Here is a 27945-nt window from a genome sequence, read left to right as displayed (position 1 = left end):
ACAGGGCGTGTAGATTTCAGTCTGGCTGTTTCTATAGAGCTATGACTTAACTATTAGTTTCCGTAAGAAATGGAGGGAATTATACTTGGTAGATGTAAAATTTATATGTTTTAAACCAGAATTTCATATTAAATTTTAAATCGTATGAGAGTAACATCCTGACTGCAAAAAAAATGGTCATAATGTGATTGTGATTAAAAACGACGATTGGATTATATTGGTAATTCAGTTAACAATTTCAGAACAATTACAACTATTAAAATACATGCATTTTTTAATGATTTAGAAGAATTTTTGTTGTTACTAATCGATAAAACAAAAAGTAATATTAATGTCAAGCGGTTTTCAATGGACAAAAGGTAAGTAAACATAAATGAAATTTTCAGATTTGAAACATCTGATTTTTTTTTCTTATCGTATCTGCGTTTGGGATACAAATGAAAATTATTATAACTGCTTATTTTTCTCGACCATTTTTGTTCGAAAGTAACAGTCTGATGCAGGCACTGGTGCCCCTGCTATGTTTTCAAAGCTATCAGTCTGTTGGTGAAATAAATTATAAAATAAAAACTTTGTGTGTTTTTAAGTTAAAATCATACAGTATCTTTTCATGACAACAGTATAAAAATATATTTCTCAATATTTTACATTACAAAACAACAAAGTTTATGGCAGAAACAAATGATAATACATAGCATAAATAAGACACAATCGCAACGGAATCATGACATAAATGTAAACGTGTTAATTTCAAAATCTTGAGTAAGAGAACAAACCATGCAATGTTGTACATAAAACTGAAATCGACGTTAAAAATAACCGTATTGAATATGCAAACAAAATATTTTCTTTGTTTCATTGTATAAAACAACAAATACATCATTCAAAATTAAAGAAAAAATAAAGAGAGCATAAAATCAAGACATTATATAGTACAATAATATACATGTATTAAGAAAAGGCAACATTTCAAATCAGTAAGAATCGTCGATTTCTCTCCGATACATAGCATTTGAAAATCCCAAACTCATTCTTGGATACCACCGATACTTTTTCTTATACGTCACAAATATAATCACTGCTATGATCAATATAATAAGGATTGACACACCCACTGACACGCCCACAACTGCACTTGTGTTATTTGTTTTCTGATCTAAAATGGAAAGCGAAACTCGGTTATGTGATAATTAAATCCACAAATCAAGTTATAGGCAAAAACATCAAGAGTATTTATTATTATATCATTTGTCACTTAAAAATTTACTATCAATGAATAAAATATGCATTTGAATAGTAAAATTATATGATTTTCCTTTTTAAATGACTATATGTTTAATAAAACACGTGCACATAATGCGTATTTTGTATTTTTAAAACATTTAATAATGTTGTAGATCGTACCTTTTGATTGGTTCAAAGGCGACTGACGATGGCTTTCAACACTCTCTCTGTACATTTGATTATTTTGAAAATGGGGATTTGAATCATTAGCCTTCCCAGGATTGTCCCTGATGGTTTTCAGATCTGAGAAGGATCCTATATTTGAAGGAAGAAAAATAATTTATTTCTTTAGATAAATGTACTTTAAATTGTACATAAGTGAGAACAAGCAAAAATACCTGTAAATTTTTATCCTGTGATAGCCTCCATGATAATAAAAAAGAGCACTTAAATTAGAAATACGTTAACGGTGCATGCATGCCATGACATGATTTGATATGACTTGAAAATATTCAAAATCTGAATTAAAATTCAAATGATAAATGCAAAGTGCATAGTACGATAGTACCATTCTCTTCTACGATAATTTTCCTATAAAATAAAATAACGACATATCTCTTATCCCCTATGAAGCCCTTTAACTGACTTTAAAATTGTTTAATACTAAATTTTGTCAAGATAGGTCAATTATTGTTCCGGAAGATGATGATTTTTAAACCATATCGACGAACGATAACAACAGATGAGAACTGGTGACGGTATTCAACTTGGGGGTTCAAAGAGATACCGTAAAGCTATCTCATGATTATTTTTTTTAACTTTTTAAAACCCTGGATTCGCTGTGTGTTAATTTGTGTGACTTCATAACAGAATCCATTTTAAGATACTACGAAATGCCATTATAGGAACTTGATGAATATGACACTCATTATTAAAATGTCTTTACCGTAATGCTTGCAAATAAAAGCATATTCATTGCTGCAAGAATCATCATGCCAGAAACCGCTTGTGTCCATATAAACACAACCTTCGTCACTGTTAAGGATATTTTCACTGGGCTCGAAATCCCCCCAGTTAGTGTAGCTAACTTCCTCTCCTGATGACCAATACCAATAAACTCCTATTTGAACAAAGGTAGAGGTAATGAAAAAAATTCTGGATATTATGTAAATTAAAAATTGCACACTTTCTACATTTTGTTTCAAAAGAACTCCACCAATCTTTGATTTATCCACGAGACTTGCATACAATATAATTTACGTACTAGTAATCAAACCCTTTAAATAAACACTTAAGGTTGTACAGATTCGATTTTTTCATTGTAACCACCACTGAATATTTTTTTTTATTTAAGAAAAGAATTTAGTTCGTAAAAAAAATCAAGATGTCTCATTTAGTTAATTCAAGTGAATTTCATGTCATATATACCTCTTTGAAACATATCTGACGCCTTTCGGACATTGGTTAACCCAATCCAAACTATGGTCTGTGCCATTCTAGCTACTATAGTTTGAAGTGTTTCTAGCTCTTTTGCTGAGTGGATGCTAACCAAGTCCATGCCATGACTTTTACATTTTTGATGAGCATCTTTCCAAGAATTTTTCTCTTGATTTTGTACGTAGTAACAGGCGCCGTCATATGCTATTCCGAACAACGGCATACATTTCGGAGGAGAACGTATTTCTGCTTTAACTAGCAAAGAAAAAACATCATATATCGCGGTGGATAAAGTTTCCCAAATTGCCATTTTTATTGTAAACAGTTTTTAATCTGTTCTAGTCTATTTCATACTGAATATATTACAATCTAATATTAATAATAATAAATGAAATAATCTAATAAATATTCATGGCCATTCTAGACGTTCCGATTTGAAGATATATGCTAAAGTAATTTGTATCATAATAATACGCACTAATATTAAAAACTGGGCAGTGACAATGCAATCAAAAACCAATATCAAACTTTCAAATTTATAAAGAATTGAGCATCTCTAGAAAATTACCTGAACTGACTTCACAAAGATAAGGATATTCTTTGGTGCAAGGGACATCCATCCACATCCCATTGAGGGATATAACACATTCTTCGTTAGGTTGTTGTGATGGTTCCGAGTCGTTCCAATGACTAAACAAGTAAGGATTTCCATCGGTCCATCTGTACAGAACTGTATCCTGTGTGGTCATGTATATGATTCAAATCAGTTTCCGAGTTCATCGTATATGTATAATTATACTTTAACTTAAAACGAATTTTTGACTCAAATTAACTTTATGTATTGCATACTTCATTTCATTATCAAAAATCATAAACAATACATCCATACAATGTAAACGAGTTTCATTTATTTTCAGTCATATTTTTATGTTTATTAAAAAATACGAAGGAAAGGAATAAGTTACGTTGAAAATTGTTATTTTAATAATGGATTATTGTAAAATATGCTCATTCGAATAAAAACCCAGACATCCCTTTACAGTTTTTGATCCAAACATTAATTATCTTTAATCACATTTAGAAATGCCTTCGCAATATCACAGAGATGTCAAATTCACAATTTTTGTTTTGGATATTTGCAAAAAAGATATAAATAATATTTAAAAAAAAAAGAAAAGAAGGAATTTCTTCTCATTTTTATGATAAACTCAAAGCTTCAAAAATAGATAAGAAATATGTCAAATAGAAAGAATTGATTTCTTGTCTCGTTTTTAAAAAATCAAATCTTTATATTAAATTTTCCAAAAAAGAGCATGCTTACATTAGAACGTCTAAGCCCAATCCAGTGACTGTTTAAGTTGACTTGAGCTGTCATTCCTCGTACAAAGCCATACTCATAGACAGACGTTACTGATACTAATCTACCATTATTGTGTCTTTGACAGTTTTTCTGTGCACTGTCAAAGTTTTCGGGGACAGCATGAAACATATAACAACTCTTTCCAAATTGTTCATAGTCAGGTGGACACACACTGTCTCTCTTGGCATATGATATTGAAGAATCTGTCAACAAATATTTGAATGTCAATTTATATTTCATTTATAACATATTGTAACGAATTATTTGAAAAAAAATAGGTAAAACTGGTTTTACTTTGTAACAGAATGATGTACAGTGTATTTCAAATGCAGCTATCCCATGCCGTTTTGCGCAACTACTTAGTAAGGTTAATATTAGTTGTTTAACACATTTCATTTCGTCTTTTCGTCGAATTCACATTATAAACTTTATATAAATTTACTTTATCTTGAAAACTGTTCGTAGACTATAATGTACTAAAACTAGTGCCCAGGAATATTTAATAAAAAAAAGCAATACATGTACTGGAAAAAAGTTTATAAAAAGCCTTGCCTTTTTGTTTTTCGCAAATGAAAAATGCATTGTTTTCAGAACAGCTTTTAACGTTCCATCTCCCTATTCTACTGCCGACGGTGCCCGTATACATCTGAACGCAATCCTCCTAAAACAAACAATATGATATGTTTTACAATACGCGATGTCTGTTGTTGTAAAAGACTTAATGTCGACGAATTCCCTTTGCATAATTAAAGAATTCGAGAGAACAAAGGCAAAAATAGATCGGATTTATGCATCCAGCACTAAAATTAAGATTTCGATAAAAAAAAATATGTTAAGTTTTACAAAGAAGCAGTCTTGATGAAAGAAATTAGTACCTTATACTGCAGGCTTCCTCGTAATCCTAAAGGCTGAACTTGCTGCTGCGATTTTGGTTGATCCCTATCCCAGTTGGTAAACAGCAAAGGTTTGTTGTTTTGGTTCCGGAAAGTTTCCCTCTCTAATCTATTTAAATCGATCCATAATCCAGGCGTTTTTAGATTGACCAAACTCAATATATAATCTTTAATAATAAAAAAAAAACTCAGCTAAACAATAATCTAAGTGAAAACTGATGTGCGTGAATCTGATACATAGAATGATTATAAAATAATGCAAAGATGTATCTATAAATCATATAATGGTACCTTGTTCCAGTTGATTTTGTATGGCTAACAGGGAACCTCCTAATGAGTTGCAAGTGTTATTAGCAGTTTTCCAGGTTGTTTGTGTTTCATTCAATAGATAGCATTTATTATCTGTAGGAAACAGATAAACAGTTTACATCATACTGTAAAATTGATTTTATTAAACCTTTTTAAAATGAAAGGTGTGTGCGCTAAAATTTAATTGCACCAATGTATTGACACTTGCGTTTTTGCTAAAATATGTATGCGCAAAATTTTCCCGGTTTACAGTATCACTGCTGAATAAAATCAAAATATGATGTACAGGTTATATTTCAATTAATACTCACTTATAGGCGAGGAAACATATGGTAAGGGACAACCACCAACAATAAATTCAGATTTTACAACAACAGAAGATGGCGACTTCTTCAATGAAGTTTCTTTTTTACAAATAAATCCTCTTTCGGTAAGACAGTTCCTATTCTCCCATTTTCCTGCAAAATTATTTTCGATTACAAAATTTCAAAATTTATAGATCTACACCCTGCAATGCTGGAAGTGTTCACAGTTTTAACAAAAAAATCACTTTAAACAAATACTTATAGGATTAATTCTTTTCTCTTTGCAAAAAGGATGATAATTTTCCTTGCACTATTGAGAATTGTTGGCTTTTTAAACTTTTACCTTCAATGCTAAATAGAACGGTACAGTCTCTACTTCTTTGACTTGTGGTCAATTCGTTGTTTCTCCAGTAGGCAAAGTCAAGGGAAGAATTGTCCGACCACTGCCATCTAAACACATTAAAAGAAATAAATTAATATGTTTGTCGATCACAATATTTTGGACATTGGAAAATAACAGTGTATATTGATAACGAATATGGGCTTCATCTGTTTATTTTTACATAGGTTCGATCAAATTAGAAACAATTTCAATAACAACATTAATTGATAATCATTACAGACATAGCTTTTTATATCGATAACCAATGCTTGTAAACATACCATAATCAGTGTAAGATACTCTTTTTGTCAGAAAAGCAAATGTATATTCTAATATTAAAAGAGTAAGTATCATATTGTTATAAAATGCTAAAGCAAAAACAATTACCTTTCAATTCCACGTTCTCTAACTTTTCTTAGTCCAATCCATAATTCATTTTCAAAATCATAATTCTAGAAGAAAATATCAAATGTTCATGAAACACAATGAAAGATTTTGTAACTTCAACCATAAAAATGAAATGTATTTATTTCCATTATTAATTCATGTTTGTAGATTGGTAAAACAACCTTTTGAAGTGACAAGATGAATTCCAACTCCATATTGTTGTGGATGCTTGCTAATTCCGATCCGCGCATTTGACAGATTCTCTGAGCAGAAACGTACGACATTTTCGTTTCGTTGATGGAATAACAAAACTTGTCGTGCAAGAAATATCCACTCTCGTTACATTTTTCTGAAGTTATCAGAATTTATTTCAAAATACAATTTACAAAAATGAATGTACAGAATAATAATGAAATGGATGGGAACGTGTTGCGATCTCCAAATTTTCAATTCATTTTTTATATTGTCATCCTTATTTTAAAATATTTTTTATTATTCAAATATACATATTTATCAAAAAATATTTATCCTTTTTTAATTACATGTATACATCTATCTAGGGCTCAAGTTAACTGACATTTAATATTGGCTGGACGTTCTTAATGTTTAATGGTATACTTCATACCTTGTGTTTTGTTGTCAAGGTAACTCAGTACTGAAGATACTGGGAAAAAAAGCAGATCATCAAAAACAAATTAGTTTGCAATGAAAATATTTTAAAACAAAAAAGTTAAAATGCACTTGTTTAGCATTGTACAACAACTTGAGTCACTAAAAACCCAAAAAACCCAAATATACCTGTCTGGACTTCGCATACATAAGGATAATGTAATATACAATTGTCTTGCTTGAACATCCCATTTGATTGAAGCATTAATGCGCAATTCTGGATTCCACTTCCGGTATTTAATGGAGAAAATTGGTTTTCAGGACTGTCAGACCAATGCCAAACTTTAAAAGAAGGAAATACATTGTAATTTAAACAGTGCTTTTTTGTATGAACAGCAACAAGGGTAAACTTTGAAACACTTGTATCTGAATGACAGTGGATTAAACTTTCTGATATACCAGTACATAATATTTGTTTAAAGATGAAAAAATGTTTCGAAAAAAGCGATGAAATAATTAAATGTAATAAGAAGTGTATATGCCTATATAAAACTTAATACATTGTATCATTATAATAACATTTAAAATGTCATAACACATAAACTAACCTTTAGTAGAGTCTCTTCTGTTATATCCAACCCACCAATCCGTTCTAATAATGCTTTAACAATTTAAAGAAAGAAAATTTGTCTCTTAATATTGTTATCATATAAATTGATTAAAAATCATGTGCAATTTTCAAAATCGTTTGTCAAATTGTTTCAATTTATTTTGCCATACCATGTTTTAGTGCTTTTTACATATGAATGAACATTTCTCTATAATTTAAAAAAAATCTAAACATAAAGTGTTGAATTCTCTGCATGATTAAATAAAAACTTAAGACCTATTTTTTACATTTAAAAAATATATTAACTTTCATTATATTCATCACAATTTGAAATACCAATGAATCTTCTTTTATAAGCAGGTTGACCTACCCTTTGAACGTATTGTAAACAAAATCGACATCTCTCTCATCTTGTATTGAAACCAGACGACCTCCTAAACTTCTGCAATGTTTTCGTGCTTTTGTCCATGGAAGTGTTTGTAAAAATTCCTAAAAAAAAAATAACAAACAAAACTTTTATGATTGTATATCTTAATAAGGTTGATTTCAGACCATCTCAATCATTTCTCAGTAAAAATCAAAGTACTGAAGTGCTAACGGGAGTTGGTTTTATCGATTATCATTTATTTTAAAATCAGCGATATGTGATTTAGCATGGCAAGTAATATCAGTAATCGAACTATTTCTGAGAAATTGTATGGATCCAGGCAAGACTGAACTCTAGTTTTGTTCAACCAAACGCTCGACTGTCTCCGTTTATCTCCGACAAGCAAGAGAGACTCTTTGTTTTGTCGGATATTAACGGAGACAGCCAAGCGTCTGTTTGAACGAGACTAGTACGTTGAAGTCCATTCTCTCACCAGAGGTCGTGCTTCACAAGCTTCGCTTACACCTCTGTCAACGCCCGATGTACAAGATTCTTGTACAAACTTAAATGATGGGCAAAACGTAATTAAAATCTATGTAATTATTCCTTTGGTCTATGAATATGATTATGAATAATTCAATCCAAATCTTTATCGCCGTTATTTATTTTTATTTCAACGTTACTGGGAGAACTATTTTGCGTAGGTAAACATTAAAATATGATCACATGATCTAGTTTGACAGATGTTTGAAAAATCAGTTTCTGTACGCTACCGATTCATCGATGATTTTACATAAACCAGCAGCAATGTCATCCCCTGTGATGTTTTAAAAGTGTCCTCAAAGTCATCGCCCGTCTATGACTTCCCTTCAAGCTGATGGTACAGAAGAAGCGAATCAACAATGTCATGTGCTCGCCATGCTTGTTTTGATCATGCGACAGACTATTTTTTCGGCGTTGACAGAGGTGTAAGCGAAGCTTGTGTAGTGCTGCTCACGACCTCTGGTGAGAGAATGCAGCGTATGCGTATGAATACATGCATACGACTTCAAAAAATATCTAAACTGTTTGTACCATTTAAAACCTTACAATTTTCATGGTATTAATAAATAGGTTATCTTGAAAAACAATGCTTTAGAATACATTGCATCGAATTTTATCGATTATTTTCAGGAACTAAGTGTTGTCAGCGGTATTGATTTGTGCTTAGGTCAAAACACTGTTTCACTTTCGGTTTGCCCGAGTAAGTGCATAGGAGACTTGATTAAAATCAACTCCCAAAAAAGGCATTGTGGAAGAGAAAGCTAGAACAAGACACACGGTAAGCTTAATTTATCAGTTTTGGACTTTGTTTTACAAAAGAACCCACGATCAAATTGATAAATGATGATTGATTATCAGCTATCTTATGTTTCATCATAGAACCAGGAAAATATCATCAGAGATTGGAGAAAGTCTTACATCAATTATTTTGTGAACATTTCTTGCAATAGTAATCACTCCATGATATTGTATAATGCTCTTTTATAAAAGGCAGTCCTCGTCGCATCAATATCTCCAATTCCTTACCTTATAACAGTTGTTGTTATGCTTGTACCAGCCATGAGGGCAGATAACTTCCTGTGTTGGGTTCGAGTTATGGGTTATGGTGGAAGAATTAGGTAGGTACCCTGCACGCTGTTTCTCACATATAAAGTAATGCTTTTCCTGACAAAGACCTAGAGCCAATAGCAGCGATGTGTGCAAAAAGCCACACCTTCGTGTAGAATTAGTTGCTGTAAAGATATGCATAGTATTACGTGTATTTTCAATATTGTAATTTTTATTACTTCATAAACTAATTATTTATTTAATTCATAAATACATTAACAATATCTAGACATAATGTAATTTTTTTAATTGAAATTTTATATACCAACAATTTGACTGAATCATGAAGCATTTACCAAAATTCAAAAATGTTTGCCGTAACAATGGAGTTTTCCCACTTGACCAAGAACTTGTATTTTGGTTCGCACTGTAGCCAATCCAGGCCCTCAAACCGACAGAGTACACGTTCCCAAGGTGACTGGCCAGAAAACTTGATACGTGTCTGTGTGAAAAGAAGAAAATGAACCAATAAATGTTTTTGTTTGTTATAATACGTTTTGTTCTGCTGTTTCATTATCTGTCTTTTCATTTGATTCAAAACATTAGCGCCTTTATTACTCTGGTCAATAGACAACGTTACGGTTAATTATAAACTGGATATGCAACTTTGTCATGTGTAATACTTATTTTTGTAATAGATATCTTTCCCTGACAATTGATTATGTATTTGTTGAATAATCATAAAATCAAATGAAACAGTACGTGGATATGAACACTTTGTTCAGTTGATATGTTCAATATAATTACAAAACAGATGAAAGTTGCAAAATCTTGAATTAACTATCGTTACATATAAAAAAAATTATACATAAATGATTACTTACAGTGAACTGATCGTTGCTAGGCTACCTTTATGTGATTTACAAAACATTTTTGCACCATCCCATGTCTTAGGGGTGGCAAATACTTTATAACATAGGCCCTCATATCCAACGTAGTCCTACATAGATATTGGAGATAAGTATATATGTATAATTTACCTTGCAATCATCTACTTATCCCTAAATTAATTCAAAAATACATGAATTTTATTATAAATTATAAATATAATATCTTAATCAGATATGTAAATACAGTAGCATGCCAACATTAAGATGCCTTTACAATACGTATTATAAAAAAGTTATATTTATAACAGAAAATAATTTATTTTGTCAATATACATAATAAGCAACTGTATTGTACTGTATATGTTCAATAATATAACCACTCAATATCATTAATTTATGAATTAATCAGAATACATTCAAGAAAATTCAACATGTTTGCATCAGTAACGATACTCTTTAGTCGTAATTACCCGGTCACACCCTTCTGAAAAAGGCAATTTATCTCCAGCCCCATTTCTTTGCTTTTTCATTTTACAAACATATCCAGGCATATAAGATTCACAAGCTTTATCAGCCCAAAGTCCATTCTAAAATTATAAAATTTCATATGTCACACAATGTTTGAGTTGTTCAAAATAAATAATAATAATAATAGTTCTAGCTTACAATAATAAATGAGTGACAGTCAATCATGTTTGAAAAGTTAGGAAATCAATAATAAATTTAAGGGATACAACTCACATAAAAGCTGATATATGTACACCCTTGCTTGTAAGGGGTGAATCCCTGTGGTTCACTACTCTGCCATTTAACGTATGTGACGTCACTGTCGTCTGCCCATCGGAAAGTTTGATCCTTTCTATCGCGAAGACCAATCCAAAATCCATAATTGGCGGATACAGAATCTGACATAAGAAGAACAACTTCTTATTTCTCATCACTTGAATGGTCTTTAAACACAAACTATTTTCAAATATCACTGATGTAAACTTCTTTTAAAAGAAATTAGTGGAAGCACGTGCTTTGGCAAGAGTAATATTACAATTTACTCCTTCTGAAAATGAAGATTTTCAATTTAGATAATATGAGAAGTACAGTCCTTCCCATTAGGAGATTAAAGTTTACAATTCCTACCTTCAGAAAGTTGACTGAACACCAGGTATTGTTCCACGCGATCTGAAATTGAGGCAAGATCTGCGCCTTGTCGGCGACATATGGCGTTTGCTTCGTCCCAGGTTGTTGTGTTTTTCTTAATCAAGAAGCAGTTGTCTTTGTATGGTACCCATCCATTTGGACAATACTCATCAACAACTAAATTAAAACATTTAGTTTTAAACCGACGTTCAACTCGTTTAAAAGAACATTTAAAAGTTCAACTATATTAAACAAAATAAAAACAGATACCTATTGTTTTTTGTATTTCATTTGATTTTGTCTCAGAATCCGATGTACCAATGCCTGCAGACAAAGGAAATATATTTTTTAAGTTTATTATCGACTAATAAGAATTACAACTCCTGTTAAATATTGATAATGTTTGGGAATTGTTTTCTTCACTGACTTGATTTCTCGCAAATGCCTGGATGCAACTGCCCACATGGTCTGTCGGTCCATTTTGCATTAGATATAAACATGGCGACACAATCTTCGTCTCCGTCGATCACGTGGTCGGGCTCATCTATAAAAATAAAAATTAGATCTTATTACGGTAAAACACGGTTATAGCAAATACGCTCATAATGAATTGACGCTTACAGCGAAGTGATTTTTATTCCCCGAAACTTTTAAATTACATATTGTAAACTTGACGGATATAACGAATAATGCTTATAACGAAGTAAAATCGCACGTCCCTGGCACTTCTTTATAAGCGTGTTTTACTATTATTCAAATACTATTTTTACTGCTAAAAAATTATAATGGTCTTTTTATTCCTGAAACGGATAGTTTGGGTTACCATTATATAAAGACACGTTCTACCCTTATTAGATAGGTGCTAAATGTTACTATACCTGGAAACCAGTTGTAATAAACAAACGGTTCGCCGTCTGTCCATTGGTATCCAACCCCTTCTTCTCGACAGTTAGCTCCAATCCAGACAGAGCCATCAGCCGCTTCAAACCTCAAAAGACCTAGTATAAAACATTTAACAATTCACATGTATAATCAACTTATTTATCAACGACTCGACATTGTTCTATTGTTGCTGTGTCTGAAGCACCGTTGCCTTGCATAACATTGGTCTAGATTGTAACTTTTGGATTCAACTGTGATACTTTTGTAGAGCTTGATATTAAAGCTAATACTGCACAAGAAGTTTTCAACAACAAAATCTTGGAATGAATTGTGTATTTTGGAAAATTTGGAAAACATTCATTTAATCAATCTTAATTACCGGCAATAAAAGCTTGCTCTGCATTGTCGTCGATGCTTATAAGGTGTCCTCCCATTTGCTGACATTTGTATTCTGCAGCTTCCCAAGTCAAAAGTTCGGTGATCAGGAAAAAGCACGAGGACTCCGAGCCGTCAGTCCAGTCAATCCATCCTTTACCACACGTAGACTGTCGGTCGTTCAGATCTTTTAAAAAGATATGCTTTAATTAACACCCTAATGTTCATACTGTGGAATCATTTAAATTCGTAATCGAGGACAAATTTTCGTGTATTGCGGGATTTTTGGTTTTTCATAGGGATGTTATTTCGTTGATGCATCAGTTTTCAGTTTTGGTAAGAAAACTAATGCTTTCAACATTTGTTTTCGTCAAGGATGTTAATTCGTGGGGAAGGGCTACCCACGAATTCTAATGATTCCACAGTATACCAACCAAATGTTGGTTTTTGTTTTGTGGTTTTTTTTTACTTATAATTTTAATTCAAACGAAGTCAACCTTTATTTTTAAATTAGCTCTCCTTCTACACGTTCTTACTAGTTAATACAGAAGACCGAACCAAACGGAAAGCAATATTGATTGATTTTCCAACCTTTATGTGCATCCAGTTCCTTGTTGGCAATCCAGTTTCGCGATCCTACATCATAGCTACATACCACACCAAAAGATGCCGAACACAAGTCGTCCGACAACCAGGTTCCGTTCCTATCTTTAATGCAAATGATATACATGCAATTAGTTTGAACTTCAGTTATCTTGTATTGTTTCTTTTTAAAAAAGAGTTTGCATTGATCCAAGCAACTAGTATTTGTTTGTTGTGGATATTTTGGCGCAATTTGACTCAGCTCGATATAGAGACAACTTTTATTTATTTATTTATTATTAAAATTGATATACAAGTAATTACCTATATCCATGTAGGCACACTCTCCTAACGCGGCTGTGTTAGTTGACAGTTTTGTGTATAAGGCTGCCTTGTGTTTTGATGATTCCCAAGCCCAATATTTCTGTACTGGGGCACTTTGGCCTATAATTTAAAGGCAATTATTCTCATCTACGACGGCGATCCTTTTTTCTCGATTATGTTAGAGTATACTGTAAACGTACTACATTTGGTTGTGTATTCTATTTAGCGCTTTTGGCGGAACGCGGCTTCCGCTAAATCAGGTACATCGCTAAATGCCATGTATACATAATAGTCACATTCAGGAATACGCTACTTCAAATCTACGCCAACTTGTTCAAAAACTAATTCTCACCAAATACCGTACACGCCAAATATAATACGTTTACAGTATATAACTGAAGTCTAGATTATGAGACTAATTCAAAATCATTTACAGTGTACGTATATAAATTTGGTTATCCGCTCTTTCCAACGATCTTATATCATTTACAACAAGTTGAATTTCATAAAAAGAATCCAGCAACAACAAAAATCTAGATGTTCGCTTTAAAAATGATTATTATTTTGTCAATCTTACGTCTTAGATTCAGCCAAAATTTCCCGTCGTTCCCGATTCCAGATCGTTGCCGTTGTAAGAATGTTTGCATAAAATTTTGCTCTGCATCACTGCAATACAACAAGATGTGTATATGCGATACTTAATGAGATAGTCATGAATATTCATATCGTACTGAAAACGAGGCTAATGTCGCATCGAAGAACGCAAGCATGACGAAAAACAGGAGTATTATATCTATGACGACGACTACAAGTCCAATGTAAAAAGTTTGACCTTTATTTACTACAAATTATTTTTTGATCGACACCTTTCAGGCATAGCCTCAAAAATATAAAATACTGCTCAAAAGATATGGACGAGATCACTGCTTTCAAAAGACTGAAAGACTAACAGCATACACTCACTTTCTCTCTCTCTCTCTCTCTCTCTCTCTCTCTCTCTCTCTCTCTCTCTCTCTCTCTCTCTCTGCTAAAATTGCAATATCACAAATTTTTTTTTTAGGTTTTTTTTCATGAATATGTACATCTTCACTTAAAATAAATATTAATATTGGTGTCCATGGTTTATAGTAAGACCTTGTGATCTCCAGCAGAGTAGAATTCAGTGTTCTGCAATGGTCGCTCGCCTTCATCCACGTTGACTGCCAGTCGTCTAACATTTTATAACACTTGCTGATGTGGAAAAACCAGCCTCTTGGACATGTTCCTAAAACAAGCGGACATTACCACTGAATATTAATTATGTCGTCTGCTGTTTTAAACGATATACATTGTATATCATGTCTATTTTATTGGCGTGGTTTTTTTAACTATGTACAGTTTACCTGTATCAGATTTGTTCGTATTACATGAAAATTGTATTAGTTCATTCCTTTGATGAATTCTTATCAGTTCGTGAAGTGCATTTTCGTCACTATATAATTATCTATTGAAAATATATGAAATCGGACCTCAGGTTGATTAGTATATAATGTGACTTTGATAAAATTGCATTTTAAACAAATAAATGATAGTATTATAAATTGATAAATTCATAATGAAGTACATGTACTGACCGACAGGTTTACTGCAAACAACATCATTCAGATAGGAGCACTGAATGGGAAACCAATTTCCATGGTTAGTTACGTGTATATTGTCTGGATATTTTAGCATTACACACAAACCATCTTTTCTGAAATTCAAATAAAAAAAATAATTAACAAACATGTGACTGTTATAACGCCCACTATCTGTATCAATCGAATTATTTTTAATTTTCCTACTGTTTCAAGTGGCTATTTACGCGTGGGGGAAATTTACACTATAATAGTTACGCAGTAGGCACAAAACCGTGAAAAATACCTTCGTGCGTATGGTAAAAAAATATCAAACCTTTTGTGGGACAAATTATGCATCCGCATATTGTTTGACAATAGATAAAGCGTACTTATTTACCACCAGCGTAAATAACCACTTTTACAGTAATTTTTACCTTCGAGACCGTTGTAGTTTGTGCCAATAAAAGTTGGTGATGTTCAGTTCGAGGTGTTCAGAGGAATAATAATTTCTAGTGAAATACACAGAACCATCGTTGCTGATCCCTGTCCAAAAATTGGCTTTCTTTAGTTTAGCGAAATCATTGGCTTCTGTTTGAATCTCTTGGGAATCAATCACCGGGAGACTAGCATCTAACTCTCCACAGAGGTTTCTGGAAAAGAGTTTTTTTAACGCATTATTTTCAAAACGCAAATGCTTTGCGTCGTATGTAAAAATGCGTCTGTTTAATCATTGTAATTTACTCCCTAATTTTGCAATTCAGTTTACAATAACATATATAATCCATCTGCTTGTTCTGCTGCATTTGAAAAAACCCAGCTTTACTGTTTTTCGGAAATAAATTTACAAGCAATGATGGTGATTTTGCAAATAGATAGAATTGAACTTTATTACATGGCGTCATTCCAGGACGCTTTGGTGCCGTTGATCAACCTATAACAGTTGCTTCCAAAACGTTGCCAGCCGTTTTCTGTGTCACAGAGACCTACTCTCACTATATACAAGAAGAAAGACAAAAGAACAGATACAAAACTCAAAAGCAACTAAAATTTTGGCGATTCATAACGTGATTAAAGTGAATGGTACGTGGCCCAAGGTTTCTGATCTTTCTTTGGAAATTTATTTTCTTTGCCTGAATTTTGTCTACATATGCATGTAAGGGACATGTTTATTTTATTTATGAAAAATAAAATGCAGTGTATCAGGACATTAAAAACCAACTTACGGTCACATATTTTTCCAACGTAGTCTGTTGTACAGCGACACATGAAATCATCTTTGAGATCAATGCACGTAGCGCCATTTTTACACGGCTTGTATTGACACTGGGAAACTTTTGAAAACAAAGATTTTAAAACACTATAGCACGTAAGAAGAAAAAAATAGTAAACACAAATTCATAAGATAACTATTTCATATTATATAAATAGTGCTTGTTTGGGAGGGTAACAGTTAAAATTGACACCCCGAGACAACCGACGCGAAGCGGAGGTTGACAATGGTTTTCGAGGGGTGTCGATTTTAACTGTTATCCTTCCAAACAGGCACTGTTTATTTTATTATACTGAATGTCAATTTTAAAGAAAACTTAAATGCTTTTCTATAGAAATGACTTGAATTCTATTGCGAACCATACGCGCATCATTTACGCGCATGTAACAAGTCGTTTTGTTATACTTTCATGTTAAATACTGAAATCTGATTGGGTAAGACGCAGTTAATAATATTTTCTATTACCCTCAGCGTTAGCAACGCACTTAGCAACGGGTAACATTAAAAAAATTTACATGCGCGAAAATTATGCGCGTACGGTTCGCTGTAGAATTCACGTTATTCCTATATAAAAGCAGTAAAATTTTCTTAAAAATTAAGACATTCAGTATAGCAAAATAAATAGTGCCTGTTTGGGAGGATAACAGTTGAAATTAACACCCCTCGAAAACCATTTGACTGCCGTCACGAGAAAAGGGCCCTTAAGGTCAAAATTTCACAAACTCACTTTTTTGTCAATTCCGATTAGTCTACTCTTTTTGAATACAAATATACTAAGATATCCAAGATCTTGTGTATTTTAAGCATTTTATGACAATTTTAGTAAGAGATGTTAACACGACTTTGACGTAGCTCGTCGAAAACGCCACGACATCACGAACGTCAAATTTTGTTTTGCGATTATTTTTTTTCTTCTATACTTCCTTTCATCGTCTTTAATTGTTTGAAGTAGACTTAATTAATTTAATTTTCTAGAATTCTAGATTTCTTACAATTTTAACAAAAGGGAACAAAAGATTTTGAATATCCAGATATAGTTTAAGTTCTGCAGCTAATCCAGATGCACTTCCGATGAATCCACATGCAATAACCCCCTCCCCACGAACATAAGAAAGATAGATAAAAGATATTAAAAGAAAACAAATATCAAACTTCTCTCAAACCTTTAAATACATCATAGTTATTTAAGCTGCCGAGAAGCAAATAAGCAAACATGTAACAAACATAGATAAAGATGGTCAAACCCGATGCCTATGTTTCAACAATTTCGGGGCATTGTCAAATTACATACACGAGTTTATTTTCTAAAAGAGAAATATTTATTCTTTTTGATCAACCTTTTGCACGGAAATTTTATTGCATGTTTACTGATATTACTTTTTAAGTACCTTTATAGTTCTGAAGCAAGTTTAAAATCAATAGCTGATTTTAATTGAATAATTTAAAATTCGGAAGTGATGGTATTAAATTATTTGTGATTTTCTTCTCTTTTATACGTTAACAGCACTTAATTCTTATACAATTACCGGTGAAAAAAATCGACTTTGACTGTCTCGCTGAATAGTTACAACTACAACTGTGGACAGTTGATTTGATAGAAAAGATTTTAACAAAAATGGCATCTTATATTTATAGATTTAAATTTACATCCACTAAATATGATTCCCTCTATTTCTTACGAAAATTGATTGTGATTCACAGCTGTATAGAAACAGACAGGACTGAAATCTACTCGGTCAAATTCTAACCATACAGTTTATCGATCGGTCGAAATCTTCAGAAACCTAAGAAAAATCACGGATTGCACGAACTAATCATGATGATGCCAAACTCAAATTCCAATATAAGACGCTTTGGCTACAGCTTTCATCTATCGTTCTGGTGTACATTAACAATAATTTAGTGACTTTTACTTACTTTTTACGATCAATTCAATTCATTAATTTATTAAAAGAAAGATGTAAATACTTGTATAAACAATAAAATACATTCTTCGGTTATACATGCGGGCTATAAAAATAGCCACATTACAGAACGCGGGTTACGTTAATTTTTTTCAGGATTGATCACTACTTTTTGGTTATGTTTATTGTTTAACTATACTCGTACATACCTAATTAAGTGTATCAAATACGACAGACCAACAAAAGCCATCCCACGTGCTGAATCTGCACGTCTATTCAATTGCTTTTTTTTCAAAATGCAAGATTGCAAGTAAATTTAATAAGACTTCTGCATTAATTATGTCCATTTTTGCACTCATCGATTCTACAGTGCCGATAGACGTAGCCTATACTCAGCGAGAACTAACATTTTAACATGTTGACTAAATTTGATTTTCTTATTATCGATGTTACATGATGAATGAATCTCTTTCTCTCTCTCTCTTTCTCTTTCTCTCTCATTGAATACAAATATTGATCGGCCAAGTGATTATCGATTAAAAAAAAAAGAAAAATTAAATACTAGACGATACTAGAGTGCATAAAGTTGAAAACGGTATTCCGAATTTTAAGTAACATCCCAATTTTCATTGCTGTACATTGTAACAAACACACATAAACATTGACTTCAGTAATATCGAAATTTGTTTCTTGTATAAAAAAGAAAAGATGAGAAACCATAAGCTATGAAGATGAATTGTACGGTCATGCATGTTATAAATTGTAAAAGTCGCACATGTGGTTTTTATATCTATCGATAAACATGCATTGATTTATAAAACGACAATTTTATCGACTTGATATCAAAAGTATAGTAGTATAATGACTGCATTTACAAACTTTTTTAATTTAAGGAATTTTGAATCATGTACGAAACTTATTTCAGATGAATATAATAATATAAAATGCTAAAAATCCATGAAAATATGGTGAGTTTCCAGGCATGTTATGACTCTTTTTTTTATTACGTAATATAGCTCAAATAGTACACACATCATGTGAATTTGGGTTGTTACATTGCACAAGGAAACAAAATATGTTGCGCTCAAATAATAAACAAGTTTTTCATTGGTACAGGTATATACTTTTATGTTGTTTCATTAAAGGTACTTAACATGAAAATGTCATTAAGAATCAGATTTTTCCATGAAATCAAATGCGATATATTAGAGTAGATTTTTACGCTGTGAAAATATTTCTCAAGCTCTTCTAATCCGTTAGTTACATGCGTTAAAATTCGTTAAATAATTTCAAATTTTGATCGCAAATTCTTTAGTTATAGAATATGCGAGAATTTTTTTTGTATATTGGTAGTAGCACTATAATTGAAACATAGTCGCTTCTCTTGTGTTCCTTCCGACAAATTTAGAAATTTAGAATCGTCTCCCATGAGGTGAACTTCCAAACTTATGATTTGAAATATTTGACTTGTATTGTTTCACAGTAATTACTGCACAGATAACTGTTAGATATGAACAATACTGCTCTGCATCGATTCGGTATGTCTCGGCCTTTATCCTCTCTTATCAACAACGAGTGTGCAGTGTAGTTTTTTTTTAATATAATAGATCATACATGTATTGCTCATGCAAACTAAAGTTGTACAATTTTACTCAGAATACTTTATAAATCATTATCGGAAATCCGCGATGAGTCTGGCATTCAGTTATACGCAATGCAATAAGTAAGCGTATGACGGTATGCGAGACGTGCCTTTGGTTTCCAACGATGATTTATAAAAAAAAAAAAAATAAGTGATTTACCAATTAGAGTATATTTTCATCACACAATAGAATGGAAAATGTGATGTTTAACTTTCATAGCGGATACAAAAGCGCAATTTTATGATATCTCAGCATTAACTTGTGTGCAATATTACATATCGAAATGTGGAAATATTGACGTTACATGTGTATATTTCATTTATCAAATGTTTATTTTTTAAATCAACAAGTAATATTTGACTGAAAGTATATTAATCGCGGTATTAAAACAAGGCCAGACTTTAGTTATTCAAAAAACACAACACAGACGCAGAAAAAATAGAAACAGAAAATAAAAAAAAACTGCGTTTACAATGCCGCTACTTTGACGTCGTTTTCTGCGCATTGTGACGTCAAAAGATTAGGGCCCTTTTCTCATGACGGCAGTCATTTGACAATGGTTTTCTCGGGGTGTCAATTTCAACTGTTACCCTCCCAAACAGGCACTATTTATAAAATGTTACCCGTTGCTAAGTGTGTTGCCAACGCTGAGGGTAATAGAACGGATTATCAACTGCGTCTAAACCAATCAGAAGTTAGTATTTAACATGAAAGTATAATAATCTAAAAATATTACAGACATATGAATTTACATTTTTTTTTAAATCTAAATTTCAAAAGTGGACATATTCATATATCCTGCCGAATGCTGTATAGTGCTATTTCCCCCTTGCTATTCCCACCACCGAAAAAATGGCTAGTTAATGGTAGCCCCCCCCCCCCCCAAGGAAAGGTGCTATATAGTGGCGTTTCTCCTTTTTGTCCAAGTTACGGAAAAGCCCACTTTATAAAAGATTGTCCCCCTTTCTTCCATTCTGGTCTTGTTTATGGCGGACCATTCGTGGTAATATTTCGAAATATCTAAAATATCATTGAATACTCATGATGAAGGAGAATCAATGCAGAGTTTCTCATGATAACTTCCTGATAAATCTTAATTTAATGTGTATCTTCTGAAGAAATGAAGGAGTTAAATATTGCAGGATATATTACCCTCCATCCATCAAAGACCATTTATTTAAGGTATAAACTGTTCAAATTGAGGATACCTGTAAAGTGCGAAACGAAATGGAAACGAAACGAAATGAACTGAAACGAAACGAAATCTAACGAAACGAAATCTGCCAATTAAAAACGAAATGAAGCCTACCATGTGAAATCAAATCGAAACGAAACGAAAACAAGACGAAGAGAAATCTACATGCAGAAACAAAATGAAATAAAATAGAGCAAAATGATATAAAGTTCATTGCAATACATATATATGTGACCATTTCAATCTTAAAATACATCACATGTATATTAAAGTGTTTACTGGAAGTTTAGAGGTAAATGATTATGTTTGTTCATTTCTAGACGTGCGCATTCGTATGTGTGGATACACTTCAAAAGTTATTGCCCACTTCTATGCTAGGCAAAAAAAAAAAATTTAGACTCTAACTAAATATAAACATCAAGTTCCTATTATCACCTTTGATTATTTTTTATTGTTATACTTTCATGTTAAATACTGAAATCTGATTGGTTAAGACGCAGTTAATAATATTTACTATTACCCTCAGCGTTAGCAACGCACTTGGCAACGGGTAACATTATACAAATGTTACATGCGCGAAAATTATGCGCCTACGGTTCGCTGTAGAATTCACGTTATTCCTATATAAAAGCAGTAAAATTTTCTTAAAAATTTTAAAAAAGACATTCAGTATAACAAAATAAATAGTGCCTGTTTGGGAGGATAACAGTTGAAATTAACACCCCTCGAAAACCATTGTCAACCTCCGCTTCGCGTCGGTTGACAATGGTTTTCTCGGGGTGTCAATTTCAACAGTTACCCTCCCAAACAGGCACTATTTATATAATATAATCCATTTGTAATCATGCTTTTTAACACAAACTTTAGAACCTGGCGATTCTTCTTTTGCTATTGTCTATTTTAAAGCCAAACTTTATAAGATGACGCACTTTTATAAACAGTAACATAAAAGCGGAGGCCTAGTATTTTTTTTTTAGAAATAACATGGTAAATTGCAACTGACCCTCGGCCGTTTGAGATAAACTGAGTTGTCACACGTGCTTTCGCTCATTAAGACAAACAGTATTAATTAGCTGCTAACTGACAGACTGCCTAATTCAGTTATCCCAAACGCGATTTTTATTTTTTTTTTTACATCATGTCTTAAATCAAACAGTTAAGACAATTCGCATAGTGTAAAATGTGTCAGCATTTTAGAACTATTAATTATTTTTTAGAAAGCATACATGCGAGGGTTGATCCAAAAGTAATGTCACAGATGCGATAAAATTAAAAAAAAAAATCCTCGTAAAAAGACAAAAACTTGAGATATCTATCTATTTGAATTCAGATCTGAAAATTTTAAAGCATTACGATAAATATTTCTGAAGATAAAATACATGTATTTTGTTGAGCGTGAATCAAGGATAGTCGCCGCACGCTATCGACGTCATTTCTAGATCTTTGGCGTTCTGGTAGAAACCGTAATTTTAGTACTCTATATAAATTGGCCACAGTTCTCTTTTTACATTTGTTCCCTCTTTTTGTAATTGATGGGGTAGTATATTGAATATTATTTAATGTGCAATCAGTTTGTCGAGGTCTCTTCAAGAAGTCATAGGCGTAGCTTTATGATATAGCTCATGACGTAAGAACCTAATTTTAACTTTCCTTCAGAGTGATATCTTCTGTCTATTTAATTTATTTATATAAATGATATATGCTTTTATTAAATATTGGAACCACGTTAAGGGTATCATATTCACTCGCTCTCAATTTTAGGTTGATATATTAATTCCAGTACATCTTCTAGTGATTTCTATCCATCGAAGCAAAAAATGCCTCGCATCACTATTCGCATGTTCAGTCTTTTTATTCCTTGGTCTAGAGACAAAAAGCATTGAGTAGATATCCAAAAATGGTCGGTAACGTTTAAAAACAGTTAGAAAAAGTCTATGATATATCTATTTCAAAATATTGTGCTGTTTGGGTCTTTTTAAAATTTTGAAATTATGTTATAATTTTACGTAAATACAAACCTTAAAAAGACGTAAATTCATGACGCGGCGATGTCACGTATATAACATGCTATATATAAACATCAGTATCTTCTTCAGTGTTCAACGAAATTTAATCAAAATTTTACTTCAAATTAAAATTTTGATAAGGAAAATTTTGATGTATCATTTTATACAATACAGCACCGGTGTGAAACGCGATGCATAGTGTGACATTACTTTTGGATGAACCCTTGTATTATACATTTTTATTTCAATTGCCGTTTGGTTTTTGAAACAATATAATTTAAAAAACATTACAAGTTACGTAACTAATTTTTAAGTTAATATTCCTATCCAATTGCGCTATATTATGTAACTAATCTAAAAAAAAAAAATAAATATGAACTTGTTTCTGTATAAAATTGACAAATTATACGGCAGTATAAGGAAGAAATTTTTCCTTAGTTATTTTATATTCGGTAAATCTATTTATAATGAAGATTTTATTCTCATTAATCATTAAGGTCAGACGCGACCACGCGACCTATCTTCCATTATTCACTACCACTTTTCCCTATCTCTGCAATATGTGAAAATTAAGTTTTTATTGAACGATTCCATGATTAGATTTCATATTAAATGATGTTTTTCTTTTGCGACATATTTTTCCATTAAAAAATATATTCTATGGTTTCACTTGTATTTTGCATGCTATCTAAAGGAAAATCCGAAGTATCATAACTTTTAAAACAGCCTGGTAATGTACCCTGAATTTTTTGACATTAGAACAGGGTTTTTTTTTTTAATGCAAATCAAAAACGACTAAATTGAAGAACGTCTCAAGTGTTCTGAAATAAAAACAAAATTTTAAAAGAAAAAAAAAAGAGAATGCCGACAGATCAACACGTATACTTAATTAATTTTCGCGTATTCATCTATTTATTTTTTTTATTTTGATTGACTTTTTGTCTATAATTCTTTCATTTCTAAAGTACTAGTAAATAAAAATGTTGTCTCTTGTTATATAGTTGGGTATGTAATGATTTCGTTTCTTTCTTTTTTTTCTCTTTTTTTTCTCGTTAGAAACCGATGCGCGAGTAATGCATATATATGCAAGTTTTCTCTTCTGTTTTTAGTGAAAGTTGAATTTATTTCTTTTTTTAACTGATGAAAAAGAGAAAACATTTTCATTTTAAAACCTGTAAAATTACATTCAATTGTACAACATTTACATCTAATATTAAAGAATTTAAATCACAAATACAGGAAACAGTTTTGGATCGTAAAAAAGATCGAATTATCAAGACATTTTAATTCGAGCATTCAGAACATATTTTTGCATAAACTCTGTATTTTATATAAACCAAAATAAAATTTTGTCTGTAAAAATAACAAACTGATAAAACATATTACGAGTGCAGATGATTGCAGACTTAAGTAACCCAAATATGTGCAAGTCATGGATTTTAATCACGTCTGGCTTTCAGAAATTTTTCCGTCTAAAAATTTTTAATTTTCAAAATCTAAACCAAAAACGTGACAGAAACCCCTGGGGAAAGACTGATACATAACCAGTTTTCAAGGTGTGTGTGTGTGTGTGAGGGGGGGGGGGGGGGCTACTGTGGGAAATACATGTAGCTGCTATAGAATGCCGATAGGAATCTCTGTCAAAATTGTGTCATATTAGTGCAGAATGTTTTGAAAACGTTCATAAAATTTGATATACCATTACCTTGAAGAATGAATCTTTACATAAAAAAATTTCAATTTTCAGGTTCAAGGAAAACTGGATTAACAGGATTTCTTCAAACAATTTTTGATAAGCATATTGTCTGATGGACATGTTCTTATATGCTATTATGTGTATCCTACTACATGCATTGGGTCGGGACCGGGGTGGAGGGCCAGAGGGGGGCTTAGCCCCCCTCCTAACTTTTTTTTTTTGCAAAGTTTGACATAACCATAATCTCCTTTTTTCTTTTGCTTGTTCAAGATTTCTTTTATAAGTCTAGCCCCCCCCCCCCCCCAACCTCCCTTTTCAATTTGCTTCCGACGCCACTACTCATGGATGTACCTTTAGTTTGACAATCCTGTCCCGTCCACTTTGCGTCACACACACAGCTGTAATAAGGGGACTGCCTGACCCCACGACTTATACATATCCCGCCGTTTTGACACGGTTTCATCATACAAGGGTCAAATTCTGTCGCTGTAAATAGAGAAAGTGGGTAATGTTTACTGTTTAGTATGGGTGCTCCAGTTCATTTGTTTATATACGTAGTACAACCTTGCATCGTACATCGTGAAAAGTTTACCTGCTTGCCCCATTGGATTACTTTTCGGAGTTTTTCTTTGCAAACAATAACTCAAGAGTTGAATTTTCCGTCATCAGAAACGGAAAAATAAGAATGCTTAATATTTTCTTTTAATTGATTCCAAAAAAGGATGCTTGGTTCTCAATAAAAAAAAATCCATGCGATTACTTTTTAAACTAACTTATATAACTTAACAATCGATTTCATTAGCAAAATCGTCTCTGTTTGAAAGAAGGGACTGAGTAGATACTATAAAATAGCAAAGTCTTAAAGCCACATCACTAACGAAACCACTAGAACAACTAATGACCGAATTTCCAAATACCCTGACCTTCATTATGCAGTACTATTATTGCTAGGAAGTTCCTCTGAAGTGTATGTATACTATATAAACAATGCGTAAAAAAATATGCCATTCAAATAGTAAATACAAATTCACATGACTTAATTGTTGCGTACTTCGTTTTATAAATTAAACCGGACATACTTCAAAACTTACTTCACATCGCATAAACAGTGTTAAACGATTTACGACTCCATACACTCCATATATTTGTAAATATCTATATGCGTAAATGTTCTGGATTCGTGCATACCTACATGTATTAGTGAAAACTCTGAATATAAAGTCCACTGTATTACGTCAACATTATACTAATTGCTCCTTAAGAACTCATTGATATATATGTCAAGTATTTCAAATGGACTTCCATTACAGATTATGGGATTTTTTGAATTCTTTGACTTTTGTTCCTTAGTTGACCTAGTGGATCATATCATAAGTCAAGTATTTGTAAGAAACTTCCGGTTTTTTTAATACATAATTATTGATTTCTTTTCGAACGGATTAAAGATTTCCTGCATTTACCAAAACATCATTACATGTAATCCGAGGTGTTGGGTTTTTGCCGTTGTGAAATTTTCATAGCATTTATTCATAATCAAATTTGACTTTAATTCACAAAAATATCAACCTATGAGAAATGCTAAAGTTAATGTTGATCTTCGATATATTCCGGATAACAATACAAATTCAAGACCTTAGTCTCAAAAAACTAGAAAAAAAACCTTCACCATTTTTGACATTGGAAGTGCTTTACCATTACAACCATCAATGAAATTTTTAGTAGGGATCTTCGGAGTCCCATTCACGTTTCAATTTGTGCATCAAATTTCGATTGCATATACCCCTACGCTGCTAAATTTTGACAATAGTTTTTTTTTTATTATTGTTATTTTTTTTTATTTTTTACCACTTGGGGGAGGATGATGGTTCCAAATTCTAAAATTTGCATATCTTTTAACCTGATTTCATCCATCATTAAAATTCAAAAATGAGGAAACTTACTGCATTGGGATATCCCGCAACTTTCCAACACCGTTTCCGGATCCATGGTGTAGCACCAGGGACCGTTCGCACGGTCATCCGGGTTTCTGCAGAAATTCTCCTCCGTCCACAACCACGTGAAGTTGTGAGCGTGGGGTAGATGTGACCCCCACGGCTGACAGTCTTTCCCGGACGCTGTGACGTTCACTTTCCCGTTGTATCCGCGCCCGAGTTTCGTTCGGTAACAGTCTTCCGCCGATACATCGCCTTAAAATACACATATAGATAAATGATAAGAATTTTAGCAGATAAAATCAGTTGCAAATTAATGTTAATCCTATACATCAGATCAGCTAGGTGCCTGGAATAAATAGAAAATTAAGTAAGAGCTTTTTTTTAAAAGTACGTAAAAAACACTGTATTTGATATAGATTCTCTTAGGCCTAATGATTTTAAAACGAGTGTTAGTTTCTTTAAGATGGCTCACTACACCTTTAAATAGATTTTAAATCAGCAAGAAATTGCTTGATAATGAAAGATAGCACGATGCATGATAAGTTATGATTAGTCAAATATGCAAGAAAAACCATGCAATTTTGTATTAAAAAAAACTAATATTAAAAAAATTAACTTAGAATATTAAAAAAAAGCCCCAGGCGGATTCGAACTTGTAATCTGCGGTTCACAAACATGAAAGCTAAAATTATATTCAACCAAGACGATTGACACATAGCAAAACAATTTGTGATGTTGTGTCTTAAAAAGTGCAAGTCTTGTTAAAATGAGCTACCTTAAGTCCGACTGTCATAAAAAAAAAACTGTCTAGCTAATGTTGACATTAACTTCACTGTGCATTTTCATAAAGAAAAAAAAATAATAATAATACCTTACCTTTTATACTGGACAGGAACAGAAATGTCACAAAATACAGCATTTTCTTTGTCTACTTCGGCTAAAACAATAGAGTCTGAATCATTGCATAATGCTGTTTTGAACAAGTTTGTTATGGAACAGTGCGCTTTCACTAACGAATGTGCAATGAAAATTTGGCGTC

The 27945-nt window shown here is 32.2% G+C and overlaps 1 protein-coding gene across 1 annotated transcript; it reads right to left on the bottom strand.

Moving 5' to 3' along the window:
* Nucleotides 1-578: 578 nt before the first annotated feature.
* LOC128178057 (macrophage mannose receptor 1-like) lies at nt 579-27945 on the bottom strand. The gene is made up of 38 exons (XM_052845049.1): nt 27783-27945; nt 26913-27158; nt 25324-25458; nt 16482-16589; nt 16151-16250; nt 15693-15908; nt 15274-15392; nt 14795-14924; nt 14238-14326; nt 13661-13780; nt 13346-13462; nt 12759-12941; nt 12376-12495; nt 11925-12041; nt 11768-11821; nt 11498-11674; nt 11105-11268; nt 10834-10950; nt 10358-10473; nt 9830-9975; nt 9453-9658; nt 7887-8005; nt 7515-7567; nt 7096-7248; nt 6923-6961; nt 6480-6646; nt 6298-6362; nt 5872-5978; nt 5535-5681; nt 5206-5316; nt 4897-5081; nt 4574-4682; nt 3983-4224; nt 3230-3398; nt 2653-2916; nt 2171-2344; nt 1405-1539; nt 579-1156 (listed from the first exon to the last, which is right to left on the bottom strand). The coding sequence occupies exons 1-38, from the start codon at nt 27823-27825 to the stop codon at nt 975-977; spliced, it is 5244 nt and encodes a 1747-aa protein (XP_052701009.1). The 5' UTR covers nt 27826-27945; the 3' UTR covers nt 579-974.

Source organism: Crassostrea angulata, chromosome 3, assembly GCF_025612915.1.
Source record: "Crassostrea angulata isolate pt1a10 chromosome 3, ASM2561291v2, whole genome shotgun sequence".
Lineage (NCBI taxonomy): Eukaryota > Metazoa > Mollusca > Bivalvia > Ostreida > Ostreidae > Magallana > Magallana angulata.
This window is presented reverse-complemented; position numbering and strand designations above follow the sequence as displayed.